Source organism: Sinohyriopsis cumingii, unplaced genomic scaffold, assembly GCF_028554795.1.
Source record: "Sinohyriopsis cumingii isolate HCF-2022 unplaced genomic scaffold, ASM2855479v2 utg001518l, whole genome shotgun sequence".
NCBI lineage: Eukaryota > Metazoa > Mollusca > Bivalvia > Unionida > Unionidae > Sinohyriopsis > Sinohyriopsis cumingii.
Window position 1 is genome coordinate 85568 of NW_028316010.1, and position 20296 is coordinate 105863.

Sequence of the window (20296 nt, forward strand, 5' to 3'; positions counted from 1 at the left end):
AGAAAGCTGTCATACACAATTAATGTTAGATATATATGTGTATAAGCTCCACTAATTGTTCTACGCCAGCAATTATATTATCGGAGTTTCAAATAAAGATAAACAAGTGCTGACGACATTGCAAACACATTTAAGGATTTTCCTTTGGAACATTATTATATAGTGATGAATGCTCTCATCAAGTGTTGCTGGACTTGTCATGCTTTAAATCAATTATAAACGAACTATGACTTTATTCAAATATGTATAATGTAATCGCTTTGTTCGCGTTTTTCAGATAGTAGTTTAAACATAGTAGAACGATAGCTAGTATTTAATTATTTGCTTTATAAATTCAATCAACAAAACACTCATGGGAAACCTTTTGTTAAATATATTTTATCTTTGAATTATTGTACTTAAAATAATTTAAAATATGGTGTCGGATATTTATTTTATCAGTAACATTAACGTCTATTATCTTCTCCATATTTTAATCAATATCAGCTATATAGAAGATATAACGACCATTCAGTATAATTCATTTCTGTATGTATCCATTTACGTAAGTACGTACTTATGTATTTATGCATGCATGCATGTATGTATGTATGTATATATGTAGGCATGTATATATGTATGTATGTATGTATGTACGTACGTACGTACGTACGTATGTATGTATGTATGTATGTATGTATGTATGTATGTATGTATGTTATCTATATTGGATTGTTTCGATACAGTTTAAGCAATTAAAACATGTTACAGGTCGAAGAGGAGTTTTGTACTATCGATTGACACCGTTAGGATACCACGTCAGCAATGACCAACATGTATGCCTTTCGTGGTGGTCAGAAAACATTAATAAGAAAAATTATTACGAAACAATGAATAATGATATGCCATTATGTCCATGTTCACTAAACTGGCTATGGTGGGACAGTTCATATGGGAACAATTACTTCCTGGATTCGGATACTTACTGCTCTGTAGTACGGCCAAGGTGGTGGTACAGCCCCCACGGAAAGGTATGCATTATTTAACATTGTATCATATTTGTAATATCAAATAAATCAGTTTGAGACCTTACATCCTTGGATTTGAACGTTAAGGCCATCTGTGTCAATTTTAAAGGCCAGTGCATCACCAGACTCTTGTAATCGTAACTGTAAATAAATAGCTTTAACGTCTCTCATTCAGGTCTGCGAGAGCTGAATCCTTCCAAATATTGGCAGGGATCAGACAATAGTACAATGACAATGCAACCTAACCATTTGCAACTGCTAAATCAGTCGGGTTTCAAATCTGCACTATCTAAATACTGTCCTACAATCGATAGATCTAGTACATTTAAATTATAACTTAAGACAAAATTAGTTCGTCAATTTCAGTGAAGGTTACCATCACCCATGAAACGGATGGGCAGGTATTGTCACCTCTCACTCACCCATCATCCGCTAAAACGATGAAACTTAAACAAAATAAATATTTTTAAAGTTCGATTTGCCCATAGCGGCTGTTGAAAAAGCAAATGCAAATAAAATAGCAAACCGGCATATTTATATTCCGCTATGCAGTTCTTTTTAATTGTTATAATGTTTTGAAACAAAGTATATTGAACATTTTATACTTATTTTGCTAGACAATCGTGTGAACTGCATTATTATTTAACCCGTACCAGATTGGTTATCTTTACGGATAGTTACTGTCCACAAAATGAAACGTTTACCCCCTAAATATCAAGCCAGTTTATTCAGAAGGACATGCTATTTTTATGGAAGTTACTGCTGAAAGAAAATCTAGATGTAGACACACACACACAGATATATATATATATATATATATAGAGAGAGAGAGAGAGAGAGAGAGAGAGGGAGAGAGAGACAGAGACAGAGAGAGAGAGAGTGAGAGAGAGAGAGAGAGAAAGAGAACGGGAGAGAGATGCCGATGACGAACATTAATGATAGCTTACATAATCTCAACAACATTTTTCTTAGTCCCATGATTGCCCACTGGGATTCTAATTTACGTATTACGAACTTTCGTATGCCCATGTCCTTCGTTACACGATATGAATGTATCTAACTGTTATCAATCTGATAATGGGGATGATACTAATGACTGGCGCAGTAATAGTTAACAGGATGATTGGAATACAATTTTGTGGAAAAGTTGTACTTGAACTAAGAATGAATCTGACACCATATCCGTATACATACATTCGAGTAATATATTTAGCAGATAGATGCGCACGAACATGAATAAAAAGAAATGGTAAAGAAATGGTAAAGACATAGACTGTGATGGATCACTCGACTCCCTCCATATTTCATGCATATATGTAATTCTCGAAGCTTTTGTCACTCACTGTGTATTAACCAATACCATTCTCAGATCGCACGTCACCATCGACAGCACCATCCGGATTATACGAAACGTCACAGATTTATATGGCTCTCCGAGAAACTTGTTATAGTACAGATAACGTGCCGTGTATTCCATCAGACATGGTTAAAAACAAACACAATTGTATATGTTACCCGTGCGTAAATATTAATTTTCTTTCTTACAGATTAAATTGTTTAATTACCTATACTGTAAGAGATTATAATAATAAATATATTTGTAAATGTATCTGTATAAAACTGGAACTTACTCTAAAGCCATGGCTATTGAATTTGAGGTTAACCATTTTTTCACTGCCGCTACCTTGTGCACGAGACAGTGGGTGAACCGATATCAGAATTTATAACAATTAAGGCTTAACATATACGTCCGCAAGTATTCCTGCAAATGGCAAGAAATCTCTTACTTTCAGCACATATATCGTGCGCAAACATTTTGATACACACAATTCCTTGAAATAGTAATGGAAGTATTTATATTTGTATCATTATCACTATTATTATTATTATTATTAGTAGTAGTAGTAGTAGTAGTAGTAGTAGAAGTAGCAGTAGTATTTATTATTATTATTATTATTATTATTATTACAGACATGTTGCTATGATTGGAGGACTAGTCAATACTTACAAACTGCTCCAAGAGCTGGTGGGTTTCAGGAATATCACAAAATAACGTTCTCCAAACAACATCAAGCTATTGACGCCAGGATGAAGGAATATTGCTGTCACAAAACAAACTTATGTCACTTATACTACCAACTCAGACCAGTCAGTAACTGTTACAATGTATTCCCGTTTTTCTTTGGTGAGTGCAACGTCATGCATTGCTTATAGTCTATCATTCTTTGTCGTAAGTCTACGTTTAAAATCAAATATGGACAACTGAGTTGAGTCTTAAATAACACATACTAATGTATCACTGACTCACCGGGACAGTATGATACCTAATTTATTTTGTGCAGAGGGACAGAATATTTAAGCATTAAAAGTCGAATACGATTATCATCTCGTTTTCCATTTATCACAATATCTGAAGTTTGGAACAGTCATTTTTCGGGTAGGTGCTTGTTCAGTTTTTGAAGTGTTTAAGATTCATATGTGTAGGTAAAGTGAATAGCTATATACGATGGGATGTTGTTTTCTTCCATTACATTTAATACCTAAGTGTTAATTAAGTCGTATGCATAGTCATGTTGCAAACATACGATTCCAAATTATATGACATTATTGTAATCTCCTGGCCGTTTCAGCTAGCTTCTGGGGTGATCCTCATATCGAGACACTGGACAAGAGAAAGTTTACTTTTAACGGATGGGGAGAATATACACTTGTATCATTGGAGACAACCAACGTCACTTTTTACCTGCAATCACGTACAGCTAGAGCGGAGAAGGCTGATAGGAATCTGACGGATGCTACAATTTTCTCGGCTTTTGCAGCAAAGGATAATCATGGTGCTAATATTCATGTAGAGCTGAATGAAAATAAAGATGGTGAGTTACATTCAATAGTTTTGTTACTTTTACGAATAAACCAATATTTTCTTTCCTTTTATTGCTATTCTGCACTATTAGTCTTTTGATGCCCCTAAATACATTCCTGCGATAGCCATTATATACTTCCAATATATATTTATCGTGAATCATTCACTTTCATCTGTATTATCTGCTAAAGGATGATATGTGTGTTTAGATATACATATATATTTCAGGTTTAGTCATTTATGCCAGATCAACCAAAAATTCATCTTCATCATTTGATGACTACACAAGTGATTTTGCTGATACATCCAAAAATTTTGAAGTGGTAAATGAATTTATTTATTTAACGCGGGATACAGCTTCAAAAACATTCACAGCTGTATTTTCGTCAGGTAAGTACAATATGTTTCCATACTTTACTTTACGTTCCTTCACTTTTTGGAAAAAGTTTAATATATGTCAGATTAATTAACTTAAATGCTAAAGAATATTTAATATATTGTGTTAGATTTATTGAAAGCGCTTTATATTTCTAGATCATAATGCTTATTAAAAATGGATCTTACGCAATAAAACATTCAAAAATGAGCCGTTTCAAAATTCAGTTTAATTAGTGTTCTTTATTTTTATCCATATGTTTCATCATATATCGAAGTTGCATGTCCTCTAAATAAAATAGTATTACGCGAAGAAAGCACTTTCACATGCATATATGTAACATAACAAATTATGTTGCAAACATGAGGACGGAAAACATGATCAAGATCCAAATCATGTCATTTTTACCAATGTTATGTTGCGAAAGTTTAATAACTTGTGTAAGATTATACGGCGCAAACACGAGATTAAACATTGTTCCTGTTAATATATATGGCGTGCAATATAGTAAGTTTCTTTTGCAGAGAAAATGCTATTGCTAAGACAATAAATTGCTCATACGATCCAACTGCGAATGTGTTTGAACAATCTTGATCATGTCACTATATTTTAGGTATATCTTTTAACGTGTCTCTGGGTGTTGGAATGCTTTCTGTAAGTGTCGTACTTCCAAATGAATTCAGAAGAAAGCCGGAAGGACTTCTTGGAAATTTCGATGCCGATCCTAATAACGATTTTCGTTTTCCTAATGGCACTAGTCTACGACCTTCGCCCTCAGAACGTGATATATTTAAGTATGGACAGTCGTGTAAGTTTTGATGTATACTGTATTTATTCACGAACATTTCACCTTCTGTTGTCATAAAGTCAGGATTATAACTTTATTGGGATTTTACAAAGAGCACTGCAGCCTATTCAACTCGGGTATATTAATGTTATTGTGTGACTAGTAAATCACATATTTGAACTTGATGATACATGAAATTCATAATTTTCCTTTAATCAAACAGTAAGACACCTAACGTCAGGAAATCGCAAAAGTTCTAATAATATGTAAATCTAGAAAAGTATAGTAACATATCCCTCTTAGCTAAAATGGATAAACACGAAAAATGAAAGAGAGTAGTGAAAACTTGCTGTGCTTACGCACGAGAGATGATACAGTTTATAGGCAAGTCATACTCAGTTTTCCTCAGATAAAAATGAATAGATTATATCTTTGTAGATATTATCATGTCATTTTCAAGAAACTGCACACACTGGGCGGCTACTTCGTGAATATAGTACATCATTAAATGAAGGGTAAGATGTTTCAAAATGCATTGCAAAGAACAAAGATGTACACAATTGAAAAACGGACAAAATAACTGAAAAAATCTGCATCTCAATCAACAGTATCATTATTGTGTGCAATGATGGATACATTTGAACTCAAACGAAGAGAGAATATCGGTACAGCAGGACATAAACATTGAAACTTTTAAGTTACAAAGCTTTAGGTGAAAAATCAAAACTGCTCGTGAGTTAGATGATATTGTAACTTGCAACATATTTTCCAATAAAGTAGTTAGAGAAGAGACGTAATGAACACATTAATGGACTTGAGAATTTTGGGGGCCTTAAACATAATATAGAGGGGAAAGATTTTTTTTATTAATAGTAAATTGTGTTATAATCTTATTCTAAACCCAATACAGAATTTAATTCTGGCTAACCTAGAAAGAGAGAGAGCAAATCAAAAAAAGTATTTATTGCAACTATTTTCTTCATGTACATCCGTATAAACACCTACAATTATGCTCACATAAACACACATATGTAACCACATACACATACTATATATAAAATGTTAAAGGAACAGTAAGCGATGCAGTAATATATATATATATATATATATATATATATATATATATATATATATATATATATATATATATATATATATATATATATATATATATATATATATATATTAGAGATAGCATATACAGTTGTATATGATGACCGAGTTTCTGAATCTCTTTTATTTTTGTGTATGACGGGATGTGTTTATATTTAAAAGGTAAAACTGCATACCGTTGTACTTATAATATGGAAGCACTCTTTTGAAATAGTGCCAGTTCAATTCGGAATTTCTTTGACATAATTAAATTTTTGAATATGTGTAACCACTGCACCTCGTATCCGAATTTAAAGTCTATGTCCTGAGAATTTTAATAGATCCTATTATGCATTTTCTACTAAAACGGAAGCAAAAGGAATAAGATAAGTAGATTCGTACACAAATTACTTTCTTTGCATTATTATTATTTCAGTCATAACTGGTCATTATTTACAAAATGCAAACTGAGTGCTGATACAATATCCCCGATGTATAGAACTGACAGCTGAACACAAACTTTCATTAGATTCTGCATTGTGGTTGACTGTATTGTAGGAACCGTATGGAGCTAAAGCAATTGAATAACGACATTAATAGGTACTAGATTTAATTTTACTGTTGCCCAAACAGTACGCCTTTATGTATATATATCTTGAAAATTATATGTAAGACTATATACTATTTCAGGGGAGGTGGATGCTAATAAGTCCGTCTTTCGATATCCTCCTGGAAAGAACCATTTTGACTTTCATCACAGAGATTTTGTTCCCAAATTTTTGGACGAGGAAGATCCGGTGAAAGTGGCAAGGGCAGAACAAAAGTGTGGCAAAGATAACCAAGAATGTGTATATGATCTAGTTTTTACTGAAAACGAGGCTGTTGCTAATAATACCCGCAAGGTGGAGAAAAGAGCATCATCCGGTCAGACGGAATTGGGTGAGTCATATGTTAAGCCACAAATAAAACAACGCACACTGTTGTCAACTGAATGCATTGAAGCAAATATTAAGTCATTTCTAAAGATGTAACAATAAAAAATTACCATGCACTTATAATAAGAAACACTGTTTTAATTTATGTTCTTCAACCTCAAAATCACAGGATTTATGTTCACTTGTTATGTATACTTGATTTAATTTATTGCTTGTAAGTTTCAAAACATTTTTTTTATTTCATTACATGTTAAGTAATGTAATTTTATTTACTGAAATTGGATACTTTACAGAATTTAGTTTCACCTGACTGTTTGGTCGAAAATACTTAAAATAGAACTTTGTATCTTTTTGCTGACCTAGGTCCTGGCCTTGATTGAGAATCAAGTAAACAACTTCATTTTTTAATTTATTTTGTTTGTGGGATACATAGAGTGACATTGAGGCTGTACTGGAATACGTGACCTTAGACACGTAAATAGCTTCTAAACTGTTCTGGAATGTGATCACGTCACCCTCATACGGGTATAATTTCTCGCCTTATCTGGCTGTCTAACATTTGTCTATAAAGATATTAATCAGTTTGTTAGTGACTAGTTTGGAGTTAAAAAGTCATAATTTTAATTCTAAATTATGGGATTCTAAAACGGTAATTATTTTCCTGGAAATATTTGAATGCTCATACAGAATTCTTGGACAAAGACATTTCTTGAAATTTTATTCGGATTTCAAACACCGCAATAGTGTTTGTAAAACAACAAAGAACTGTAGACACAACAGCACAATACTAGCTACAATATACGTCACTGCCTTCCAATTCTTAAAACTATAAGTTCATTCTTTTTCATTTTTATATGGTTTTTCCAGAGAAATGAATTATTGTATAAAATTTTCCTAAGCTTGTTGTTTTCACTTTTTCTTTGTTTCTGCTTATTAAAGCCTAAACAAGCAACAAGAATTTGGATCGTTGGTCCTCAGGATATTTGAATTGTTGCTAAATATTTCGGAAAACGTTTATTTGAAATTTTAAATCTCCCAGCTTCATACATCAATTTATAATCGTAAGTATTATTTTACAATTTAGAAATCTTTAGTGAAATCCGCAAGCTCTTTCTGAAATGTCATGAAAAGTGGAAATCTTTCTCTCAAATCCTACCCAGGAACAGTTAGAATCTTTTCAATAAAGATGAATTAATTCAACTTGCCAGAAAATACGATCTTTCTGAGGCAAAGGCTTTCTTAACGAAGCAAAAAATAAAAATAATAGCATGGTCCGGTGCTTGGAAGAAAAGAATGTATTGGATAAAGGTGCTTTGGTTTCGATCAGTAAGTGTGTATCAGACTCTGATATAAAAGTAAAGGAATTAGAATTAAAATACAAGATGGAATTTGAGCTCAGGAAGCTGGAACTTCAGATTGATAAAGAAACAAACAAATGCAGTTGCAATTGGAGAAAGAGACAGAAAAAAATGTTATTCAAAAAGAAGAAAAACAAATGCGGTTACAATTTGAGAAGAAAGTGGAAACGGAGACAAGAACGAGAAAGAAAACCAGATGCAGTTACAAAAAAAAAAATGCAGTTACAAGAAAGGCAAATGTAATTAGATAAGAAAGAAAGAGAGAAAGAGAAGGAATATTAATTTAGAATTAAAGAAAAGGAGCTGACAATTCAAAAGCACATTCCCACTTCAAATACAAATTTAAGTTTTGATTAGCAAAGAATATTAAGATATTGTCCGGTCTTAGAGAAAAAGAAAGTAGACAATTTTTTAATTATTATTTTTAAATTTTGAAATGGCTAAGAGAGCATTTGACTCAATTCTTACAATGTGTACATATTGGTAAAGCTAGTGATATTTACTATTCACTGTCAGTTCACCAAAATTGTAAATACTATAGGATTAAGGAATGCATCTTAAGGGGTTATGAGTTAGTCTCATCGGCAAAAAGTCAGAAACTATCAAGATGAAGCTGGACAAACTTATGACGAATTTGCTAGAGTAAAAGAGTAGCTATTTGATAGGCGGTGCTCAGCCACGAAAGTTGAACAAGATCATTAATGTCTCAGACAACTTGTATTATTTGAAGAGTTCAATAACTCTGTCCATAGTGACATTAAGACTTATCTTGACGAGCATGCTCCTGATGCTGCTCATGAGTATTCTGTAACTCATTACGTTCCTTTAGTAAACAAGACTTCTACTCAAGTCTTCTGACAGAAAAGTATTTCAGCCTAATGCAAGCCCTTCTAAATCTCAAACTGCCCAACATCGGAAAATAAATCTAAGATCCTTGTCGCTTCCTACATGTTGCTATTGCACGAAGAAAGAACACATTATTTCTGATTGCTACAAATTTAAAAATAGGCCTATTCCAAATACTCCTATTTCTAAGAAGTCAAGGTCAGGATCATGTATTAAAAGCAATATATTTGGTGGGTTTAATAAACCTTAGACTGATTGTGTTATGGATAATTATGAACCATTGATATCGAAGAGTTCTATATCACTAGTATGTGATTTGGTCAATCTTATCCATATTAAGATTTTAAGGGACACACGAGCTTCATAGAGTCATTTATTGACAATAACTTTGCATTTTTCTGAATGTCTTTTTCTAATGAGAGTGTTCTTATTCAGGGAGTACAGTGCGGCTTTGCTAATGTTCCTCTACCGTGTGTAAATTTGTCATCATACTTAATTTCAGGACCTTTGACTGTCGGAATAGTGTATGCTTTACCCGTTGATGGTATTCATGTATTACTAGGCAGCAAACTAGCTGGAGACAACGTTGTGGATAATGCACCTGAAACTGACAAGACTTGTTTGATCAGAATGTAGATCCAATTGAAAACGATTCCCTGATTTAGCACATCATTTGTACAGTTACCAGTGATATTATAAGGAAAGCCCTTGATAATGATATTGATAAGAAAATTATTCCTTTAGCTGACACATGTATTAGTCAGGCTTTTGATCAGGTCACTTTCACTCCTTGTTTGGATCATTCAGTAGGTATTGACTACAGTGATCCTCTTTTAACTACTCATTCTATTTGATCTAATCAGGGTGACAAACGACAATCACAATCCAGAGATCTGTTTGTTTCCAAATGCCATTAGTGAAACTGAAAATACTGAAGTTCCTGTCTGTTATTTCATTAAAAATGGAATTCTTATTAGAAAATGCAGACTTCATGCTGATGAGGAGTGGTCAGTGAAGTGCCATATTGTAGTTCCAAACCTTTACAGACAGAAAATACTTGTAGGGCCCATGAAATTTTCTTTGACTGGTCATTGAGGGACTAAATAGTCTCATCACAAGATTTTATCTCATTTTTATTGGCCAAACATAAAAAGTGATTTTTATAAATAATGTAGATCTTGTCATACTTGTGCAGTTGTAGATTGTATTGGTCCCACACATAACACTAAGTCAGGGAACCAATACTTGTTGACCATAATGTGTTCATCAACAAGGTTTCCCGAGGCAACTCCTTCAAGGAATATTAAATCTTAAAAAAAGTAAAAGCTTTGATGAAGATTTTTTCCTCAATTTGGCCTTCAAAAATCTGTCCAATCTGTTCAAGGCTCAAATTTCATGTCTGGCATTATAAACCAAGTTCTGTACGAATTAAACATTCAAAATTCAAATATTATGCCTATCACCCTGAGAGCTAAAATACATTTAAAAAGATTTCATCAGACTTTAAAAAGTATGATCAGATAATATTATTTTGATACAGGTAAAGATTGTGATGAAGGCATTCTTTTACTATTGTTTGCTGTTAGGGAAGCAGTTCAAGAGTCTCTAGGCTTCAGTCCCTTTGAAGTAGGTTTGGGACACTCTGCGTGGTACACTGAAGTTGTTGAAAGAGAAAATTCTTTCTAATGTAGATACTAAAATTAATCTTCTTATTACGTTTCCATTTTTAAGTATAAGTTGTCAATGGCGTGTTAGTTCGCAACAGCAAAACCGCACTCTACTCAACCAAAGGCACAATATGAAAAAAACTCGAAGTAAAAGAGTTTTCAGCCTGGTGCTAGAGTCCTGGCTCTCTTGCCCATACCAGAAAATCCTCTTCAGGCCAAGTATTATGCTCCCTACAGAGTTGACAGGAAATTAAATGATTTAACCTACATCACAAATACTCTTGTGAGGCGAAAACAAATCCAATTTTGCCACAACAACACGCAAAATCAGTATATTGAAAGAGATATTAGAATGAAAAAATCTTCGGAATTCAGAAGTTATGAAAGAGCTGGACCAGAAACTTTCACATTTTTAAGAGCAAGAAAGAAATGATCTTAAATGGTTATTATTTTGAATATGAGCACTTATTTCCAGATGTTTCTACAAGTACAAACAAATTGTTCCATGACGTTGAAAATTATGTTTCCAAACCTGTGAATTAATACCGTACATGATGGACCCTCTTAAACAGGAGTAAATTAAAAAAGAAATTCAGTACTGGCTGGAGATTGATTTCACAGAAACAATTAAAATTGACTGCAGTTCACCATGCATACTTGTTCCAAATCCAGATAAAACGTTTCGTATGTGCACTGACTACAGTTAGGTGAATAGTGTGACAAAGACAGGTTCATTTATATTACAAGAATTGATACTATAATGATAAGATCGGAAATGTCAATTATGTCACCAAATTTGACATTCTGGAAGGATTTAGGCAAATTCCACTAACGTAAAGAGCAAAGGAAATTTCGACATTCGTGACTCCAGATGGACTTCATCAATATAACGTAAAGCAGTTTCGGATGAAAGGGTCTCCATGCACTTTTCAACGTCTCATAAATATGGCTATCTCTGGTCTAGATAATTGTGATGCTTACTTTGATGATGTCATCATCTACAATGACACATGGATAGAACATTTAGCAACAATTCGAATATTCTTTGACAGACTCACAGATGCAAGTTTGACAATTAATTTATCAAAACGTGAGTTCTTCCGCGCTAGTTTAATTTTTCTAGGAAATATTGTGGGACATGGACAAGTTAAATCAATATACGCTAAGGTCAAGGCTATCTCTGAATTCCCTGTGCATATTAATAAAAAGCAACTGATGCGATGTTTAGGTGTGGCCGGATACGATCGCAATTTTTTTCTCTCTCCAATTTGTCTCTAATTGCTGAACTCATGACAAATTTATTTAGTAAGAAAACAAGTTCCGTTGGACTGACAAATGTCAGCAGGCTTTTGATATGTTAAAAGCCATACTTTAAAGCGGACCAGTTCTTAAAACTCCAAATTTCAGCAAATCATTTGAATTGTACGTAGATGCAGGTGATATAGGGGCTGGAACGGTATTGATTGAAGATCACAAAAATGACGTTGATCATCAATTGTGCTATATTTCTAAGAAATCAACTAAGCACCAAAAAAGTTATTCAGCAATAGAGAAATAATGTTTGGTTTTGATATTGGCATTACAACAGATTGAAGTTAACTTCAGTTCAGCTCCTTCTTCAATTACTGTGTTTAGTCACCACAAGTCCCTTAACTTCATCGGCAAAATGAACAATATAAATCAAAGACTACTAAGATGATGTTTGTTGTTATCAGAATATGACATTGACATCAGGCACATCAAGAAGAAAGGTAATTTAATAGCAGATGAACTTTCCCGTGCAGAGAAACGTATTATTTCATGTACATTTTATATAATTTATAAGAGTTCCTTTTAATTCATGTGTAATTAACCTATAGTAAAAGCAATACTTTATCATACAAATCTTTTGGTTTCTTTATGGGGGAAGTGTTATGCATATTTGATTTAGTTTATATTTGATTTAATTTATTTGTTTGTAAGTTTTCAAATCTTCTTATTTTTATTTCAATAAACGTCAAGTAACGTAATTTTTTAAACTGGAATTTTATACTTCCAGAAATTAGGTTGACCTAAATGTTTATTCTAAAACACCTAAAAATTGAACTTTGTAAATGTTTGCTGACATAAAACACCTTAACAATATAACTTTCCTTTTTAAAAATATACGTTTGCTAACAAATGGTCCGCGTTATATGATTCGGCATATATGCCGATCATATACATAAAGGTTTTCATTTTAATTAAGTTACAAAAATTATAACACTAAAATATTGCAACTAACTAGCAAACTGATGTGTTTATATTGATCATTAAAAGCCACCAAGCCAGAGCAATATTCCTTAAATCTCACTGGCACGGATAATGCAATCCAGAATCATGGTTTTCTGCAGAATATACCTGAGATCAGACAACTTAAAACTAGTGATCATGAATATAGGCTGTCCGAAGAACACAAAAACTAGCATACGTAACCAAGTGCATGACTTCACATATCTGCTCCGTGCGTGATGTAGACGAAGTTTTTTTAAGAAATATATAGGTTCCGTAATCAGGTAACAAATTATAATAAGTGTGAACCAAATGAAGTATTAGAACCTCTAAATGAATAAAGATATTGTTTTGTTCCGTAAGTACCTTTCCTTGAAATGTGGTGTGTGTAGTTGTGGTCCTCAAAATGGTTTTGTCAGGTCTTTAAAACCATTAACAGTAGAATAGTGATGCTAAATATGGTAATATGGTAATAATGGTGTAAAGAATGATAACGATAAAGACTGTGTAATGACAGAGGTAATGACGATATATGTTCTATCATGTCCTTCCCTTCCTCCACACATTTACTTTGCTAAGTATTATTTTCTTTTAGAAAATAAAATACCGACAATTTTTGGAAACGGTACTCTTCATGTGAAAGTCGGTGACAGGGTGTCTTTGAATATAAATGGATCTGATGATGGGGAATTTACCTATAAACTACTGGAAAATACAGCAAATGCTAGTATTATACGAAACACCGATAGCAGTGGAAACATTTCGTTTCTTTTAAATGATACTAATCCAGTGTCTGTGGGGTAGGTATATATGTACCTGTGAATATATATATATATCTATATATATATATATATCTATATATATATATATATATATATATATATATATATATATATATATATATATATATATATATATATATATATATCTGTGTGTGTGTGTGTCCTTTAACAAAACTGGAAGAATAATGCATACACGAGTATCTCACATGATGGTAAGTTGATATTACATGTGTTATAAATACTTAATGACATGGATTAGATACTGCCACCTGAAAGAACTGTGCTTCATAATTATCATTTTTAGATAAATATAACATTGGTGATATGTCAGAGGTAATGAATGTATTGATCCAAGCTCAGGTGTATATAAATTCATTTTTACTTATTCTCCTATGTTTTCATGTTTCATATTTTCAAGAAAACATTTTTCATCCCTATAGGTAAATAACTGTTCCTCCATAATTATTTAGATTGTACCATCGTGCACACTAGCATTAAGATTTGTTTTGTTTCGTTGTTTATGACCGTGTTCTTTTAAATATGTTAGTGATTAATTATACAAAGGTCTCTTTGCAATTTTTTATAAACCAGTGTTGTAGCAGAAGACGATAGCGGAGTGCAGTCACCCGCACTCTTTCTGGATATATGGCTTTGCAGTGGCTGTTCTGGACATGGTTCATGTATTTTTACACAAGAAAGGACAGATACACGAGCAACTACAAATTTCAAATATGCCGCATGCAATTGCAGTTTGTACTGGCAAGGTAAAGTAAATAGATAACGGATGGGACCTGAAAATGTCAGTCAACATTTCGAATTTAATATAATTAAATAATAATGTGAATCCTCTTTGTAAATATAACTGGTGTTGTTAATACATCCAATTTATTAACATTTAGATCTTATTCTGTGTTAACCAAATCGTCTGATATGGGAAAGTGCCAATTACACGTTTGATAAAAATAATACCATCTTAAAATAAATAAAATCACGAGAAACACTAATTAATTATGATATCCCCGTCATGTGTTCGTCATCGAAACGTATATGAATAAAAATATTAAGTCACACCTTTCAAATTGATGCATACCTCTGATACAAATTAATTCAAGGTTTGTTTTGAGTTTTTGTTTTTGTTTTTCTTTGTTTTGTTCTGGGATTTTATTTTGTTTTTAATTTGTATAGACCTTTCTATGAGACTTTAAATCATGTGCGTTTAAAAACATTATAAAGTTTATATTGCCCTTCTTCGTACAGGCTATGATTGCGAAAACGATTTCAATGGCTGCGCCTCTACACCATGCTCTCCTCTCAGGAATTGCACAGACATCCCTGCTAATGACCACGAAGCATTTCAACGAGCTTATAACTGTTCATCATGCCCTAATGGCTACACAGATGGGAAGAACGACACTTCTAAGTGTGAGGGTAAGGCACAAGCCTACATTAGAGAGGCGTATCAAGGGAGATATAAAATAGATATAACCGAGACATATACACAACAACATGCATTAAATATTTTTCCACTGATGCTACTGAAAGCCACAATCATCGTTTAGTTCATATGTTGTATGTTTCATTTGGCCTTTATTTTTAAATCTAGAAAGCAAACACAGCTCAGATACGTCTCACTGACTGTGTCGAATGAAGGTCAACGCTTTATATTCTTTCTCGTATCGATTGATTCAGACAGTCCCTTTATTTCCTACAAACCGTTAATTGTGTATTGTAGACAATGAAACAATTTGCCCATAACAAAATGAATATTGCAATTAATTACAAAGTTCATAATATTGTGACAACAACTATGAGATGCGATAATACGTCATAACCTGTGCTATCATTTTACGTTGTGCAGCCATGCAATTGCAGAAAAACACAGTATAGGTAATATGCATTAACTGTTAACGTGTTATATTCTACATATATCTTGATTGCAAACATACTAAGATTAAAAGGTTTCATTGGTTTGGAAAAATGTTCAACGGAATAACGATAAATGTATATGTCTCACATATTACTCATGTTAGCTTACGCAAATTGATTTTGTCTTCCCCTTTTCACAGACATAGACGAATGCTCAAAAATATTTCATGGATGTAGTCAATACTGTAATAACACGGAGGGGAGCTATTACTGTACCTGCAACAGTGGATTCAGATTAGGCCAAAATTTAAAAGATTGTGAAGGTAGGAATACATGATTCATGGAATTTGTATGTCTATTAGATATGTGGAAACTTTATATAATAAATGCCAACAATTGGTTGAAGCTTTGTGTTTACCTAGATTACACGAACTTATTATTTATGTCATGTTTTCAACATATAAACGTCGGGCAATATCACGTTCTAATCGTTTGAAGATTGTTTTCATCGGAAAATGTTCAACAAGGTTTAACACATGTTTTAAAGCACATTACCATGCATTCTTACTGAGGAGAGGATAATTTTATATTCAATGTAACATTTCTTTCCGTGATTGTTTGCATGTACCTTTAGATGTATATGATTGTATGTTTGCGTTCCTAACTACATTATTTATATTTCATTTTTCATTTATACCTTCTTCTATGTTGATAAGTTTTATTACCAATCCAAGGTTTTGATTCGTATTTAGATATCAATGAGTGTGAGGAGGGCATATCGAATTGCGATCAGATATGTAACAATACACAAGGAGGGTTTATTTGTACTTGTCACAGTGGCTACTTATACAACGCTATTAGAAGAGAATGCGTGCAAGGTAAAGTTGTTTCTTATGCACTGTTGTCATTTCATATAAGTAAACTAAGTTTTTAAAAACTTAGATGAATGAAAGATGTTGTATCATTTGTATCTAAAGTTAAGGTCTAAATTTTCTTATGATCATTTCACTGGCAGGAACGCAAGTCACTTTCGTATGATTAGTAGCGATTCACATTTTCACTTTTAGATTTCAGTGTATAATGTAGCCTACAAATATGACTTTAATGTAATAGCATAATCTTTCAATTAGAGCGATGCAACTCAGAATCATGCTTTTTCAGTCTTCACACAGTCATGATAATCATTCAAAAGACTTTGATGCCAAAAATACATATTTCCTGTGGCTGTGAATATCTATGAAACCGTTCGGCCTATAGTTCTTTGTTGCTACTCCAAAATCGCATTAACACCCTATATGTTCATTTATTTCATATATAAGGAAGGACCGTTCGTGATTAAGAATTTCATAAATCTTTCCATCTTTATAACTTTATTTTAATCTAGGTCAGCAGACTGATGTGTGCAAACAAACAAACTGCAGCCAAGCTCATGGGTGTGCCACAGACAATCAAGGAAACGCATCCTGTTTTTGTCTAGCTGGTTATCGTCTTAAAGATAATAACATCTGCGAAGGTTGCTAAAATATTTATTTTGTCATACATCTTACATGATAAATAATATATACATTTGCATTAAAATCTGCTTTGATATTACAAAATATTTAACCAGTTTCAATACAGAAAAATATTAACAAGAACAACAAAATTTTGTCTCAGCTACATTTGTAGGGCGCGTATTTTCATTCTTCTACATTTTAAAGATTGGCAAATATCGAGAAATAGATACGCATACAGTCATATTATGTCATCACCTATTTGTACCGAAAGTCATTAATATGTATATCTTACGTTTCACTTTTCAACTTGCTTTAGTCTCGGTATAAATTGCTTATAAGTTTATAACGTCTGTATCTCATCTTAAATAGATTACGTTTACAATCATTCATTATTGTTATCATTCAACGCACTAAGTTACTAGGTTTAAATCTGAGTGTAACATCGGCGTATGCGGTATTATTTTCAACTAGATTATTCAAAGAATAATTAATGAATGCTAAATAATTAGGTAAGGAGATATATTAGTTTTCGTCAATTTAATATAAAATACATCATTCTAATCTGTGCCAACACAGAACCGTTTGTTTGTAGCTATTTATGTTAGAAGACTCTGTAGTTTATAAAATTAAAGGAATTCTTAGCAAAATAAAGAAACGCAACTCTCCCCCTTGATAACTATGATAACCAATGAACGTGTTTTTGCAAAACTAGCAGATCGATGTAAACAAGATTCATAGTTTAAAACAGTCAAACGTCAGCATCAGTATTGGTCCATATCCACATTTATAATTGCCCAATTCTATGCTAATTAATGATACGGATGGTGTTTTCAGTGTTTGCCCTATATTTTCTGGTGTTTCTCATGAGGCTTAGGCACAACGGTTGCAGCTATCTTAACGTAAAAGATGCATGATGGGGCAATTTATATATATATATGTTATATATATAGTATAGATATTAATCATACATTTACCACAATGCACAAGAAATCACATACTACTTCTTTTGGTTGAAATACAACAACACAGTTCATATCTTCATCTTAGCGAAAATGCAGAACCAACTGACATTAACAAGTACCCTTGCCGATAAATACAATAGTTATGTAACATCATTTGAGAAACCATGCAAATTCTTGCATCTCATAAATAGTTTGCAATGTAGAATTTCACAGAAACGTTTGTTGAGACTCTTAGTCTCTACGACTATACACAGTAATATTTGCTGCATAATTGTCGAAATATGTTTATTTCGGATTATTTAAATCAAGTATTTCCGACAATATTACATGGCTTATTGAGCTTCCTGTTCGGATACAACAGTCTCGAATATATGTAACATTAAAAGTTATCTCCGTATCTTCTTTCGATAAAGACTATGTAATCATGTTTCCTAATTACATATAATGTAATGACCCACAAGATGATGCTATCTGTAAAACAAAAAATGTGTAAACTTTTAAAACAATGTTATAATTCAGTTCAAATGAATAGATAATACACATAAACACGCACATATATTAAACTAATTAAAGCGTCATAGAAAATACGTCTTACAATTATATATATATATATATATATATATATATATATATATATATATATATATATATATATATATATATATATATATATATATATATATACTTTCAGATGTCAACGAATGTGAGCAGAATGTGTGTTCTCAAAAATGTAGCAATGTTCCAGGCAGTTTTATTTGCTCCTGCCTACCTGGCTACTCATTAGGAACGGACAAGTCATCATGTTTAGGCAAGTGTTATTTTTATTTTTAACCTAATATATTCTGTTTATGACTTATTTTTGTATATAAACCATTAGTGAATTTTGTATCAAATATGTGAATTTACTTCCAAGCAATTGATTTTATTTGTAACCAATATAGCGTGAAATTTAGTGTGAAATGTAGGGACTGTATGCAGTCAACCTTGAACAAATAGGCTTGCTCTCTAGATCCGTTACTTCAAGGGAACCATCTTGATGTGGATTCATTTAAATCGATCTATTTACATATATTATGCAATAATTAATATTTCTAATATGTTCTTCCAAATATTTTCTGGATGTAAGTGCACTGCTTTGTTGGTATTGTTTCGAAAATGATATTTCTTTACGATGACGTGCATGTCTAAAGCATATAAAACCTGACGCTGGATATTGTTTGTCTTAGTTGTAAAAACATGTGATTTTTAAAGTAAATGCAAGTATATATAGTTGTCTCTAAAGGTACTGTTTAAAGTATAATATTTCCATTTAAAGCATATATTCACAATCTGCGTTTCAGCGTGCCGCTACCCTTTATATGGAGACAATTGTTTGGAAGTTTGTAATTGCGGTCGGGGAGTTATGAGATGTGATCCAATAAGGGGTTGTGTCTGTATACCCGGCTGGAATGGACTCAACTGTGACAATGACATTGATGAATGCAAACAGAACCAGAGTATTTGTGGTGACCCACTTAAAACCTGTTCTAATGTTATAGGCAACTATACTTGCAATTGCATATCAGGATATGAGGCGGTAAATAACACATGTAGAGGTTTGTATGCAGCGACATCATCGATATCAATAAAACAAATTGAAATATCCGAAGGAAAGAAATTATTTCATACACAGACAGTTTTGTCTAGATCATTAAATGAATACAAAATAAATTAGTATGCATGAAACATGTTTAAATTGCCAAGCTATAGACCCTGTACCAATAACAGACTAACTGACAATTTATAGATTTTAAGATAATTTGATTAAGTCCCTATTACTACTAAACATTTAAGATGATAAAATGACACTGGCCTACGTATGCTGTCTTTATATTTATACTACTGTATCAACATTTGTAATGTATAGATAAACTGATTGCTGAAATATAGACTATAGTGGCGCAAAAAAGTGAAATAGTATTGGTGCATATTCTGTCAACATATTAATGTATCATGTAGAAAATTTGATC

The 20296-nt window shown here is 32.5% G+C and overlaps 1 protein-coding gene across 1 annotated transcript in view; it reads left to right on the forward strand.

Annotated features, from left to right (window-relative positions):
• Nucleotides 1–20296, forward strand: part of LOC149772056 (uncharacterized) — a 112491-nt gene that overhangs the window by 49286 nt on the left and 42909 nt on the right. Inside the window, exons 21-34 of the mRNA XM_089947924.1 lie at nucleotides 751–1010; nucleotides 2979–3192; nucleotides 3638–3880; nucleotides 4099–4260; nucleotides 4860–5054; nucleotides 6816–7064; nucleotides 13777–13981; nucleotides 14555–14727; nucleotides 15221–15391; nucleotides 16030–16152; nucleotides 16582–16707; nucleotides 17214–17342; nucleotides 18979–19095; nucleotides 19628–19882. Of these exons, the coding sequence (XP_089804050.1) occupies nucleotides 751–1010; nucleotides 2979–3192; nucleotides 3638–3880; nucleotides 4099–4260; nucleotides 4860–5054; nucleotides 6816–7064; nucleotides 13777–13981; nucleotides 14555–14727; nucleotides 15221–15391; nucleotides 16030–16152; nucleotides 16582–16707; nucleotides 17214–17342; nucleotides 18979–19095; nucleotides 19628–19882 (2622 nt within the window). The remainder of the gene's footprint in view (nucleotides 1–750; nucleotides 1011–2978; nucleotides 3193–3637; nucleotides 3881–4098; nucleotides 4261–4859; nucleotides 5055–6815; nucleotides 7065–13776; nucleotides 13982–14554; nucleotides 14728–15220; nucleotides 15392–16029; nucleotides 16153–16581; nucleotides 16708–17213; nucleotides 17343–18978; nucleotides 19096–19627; nucleotides 19883–20296) is intronic.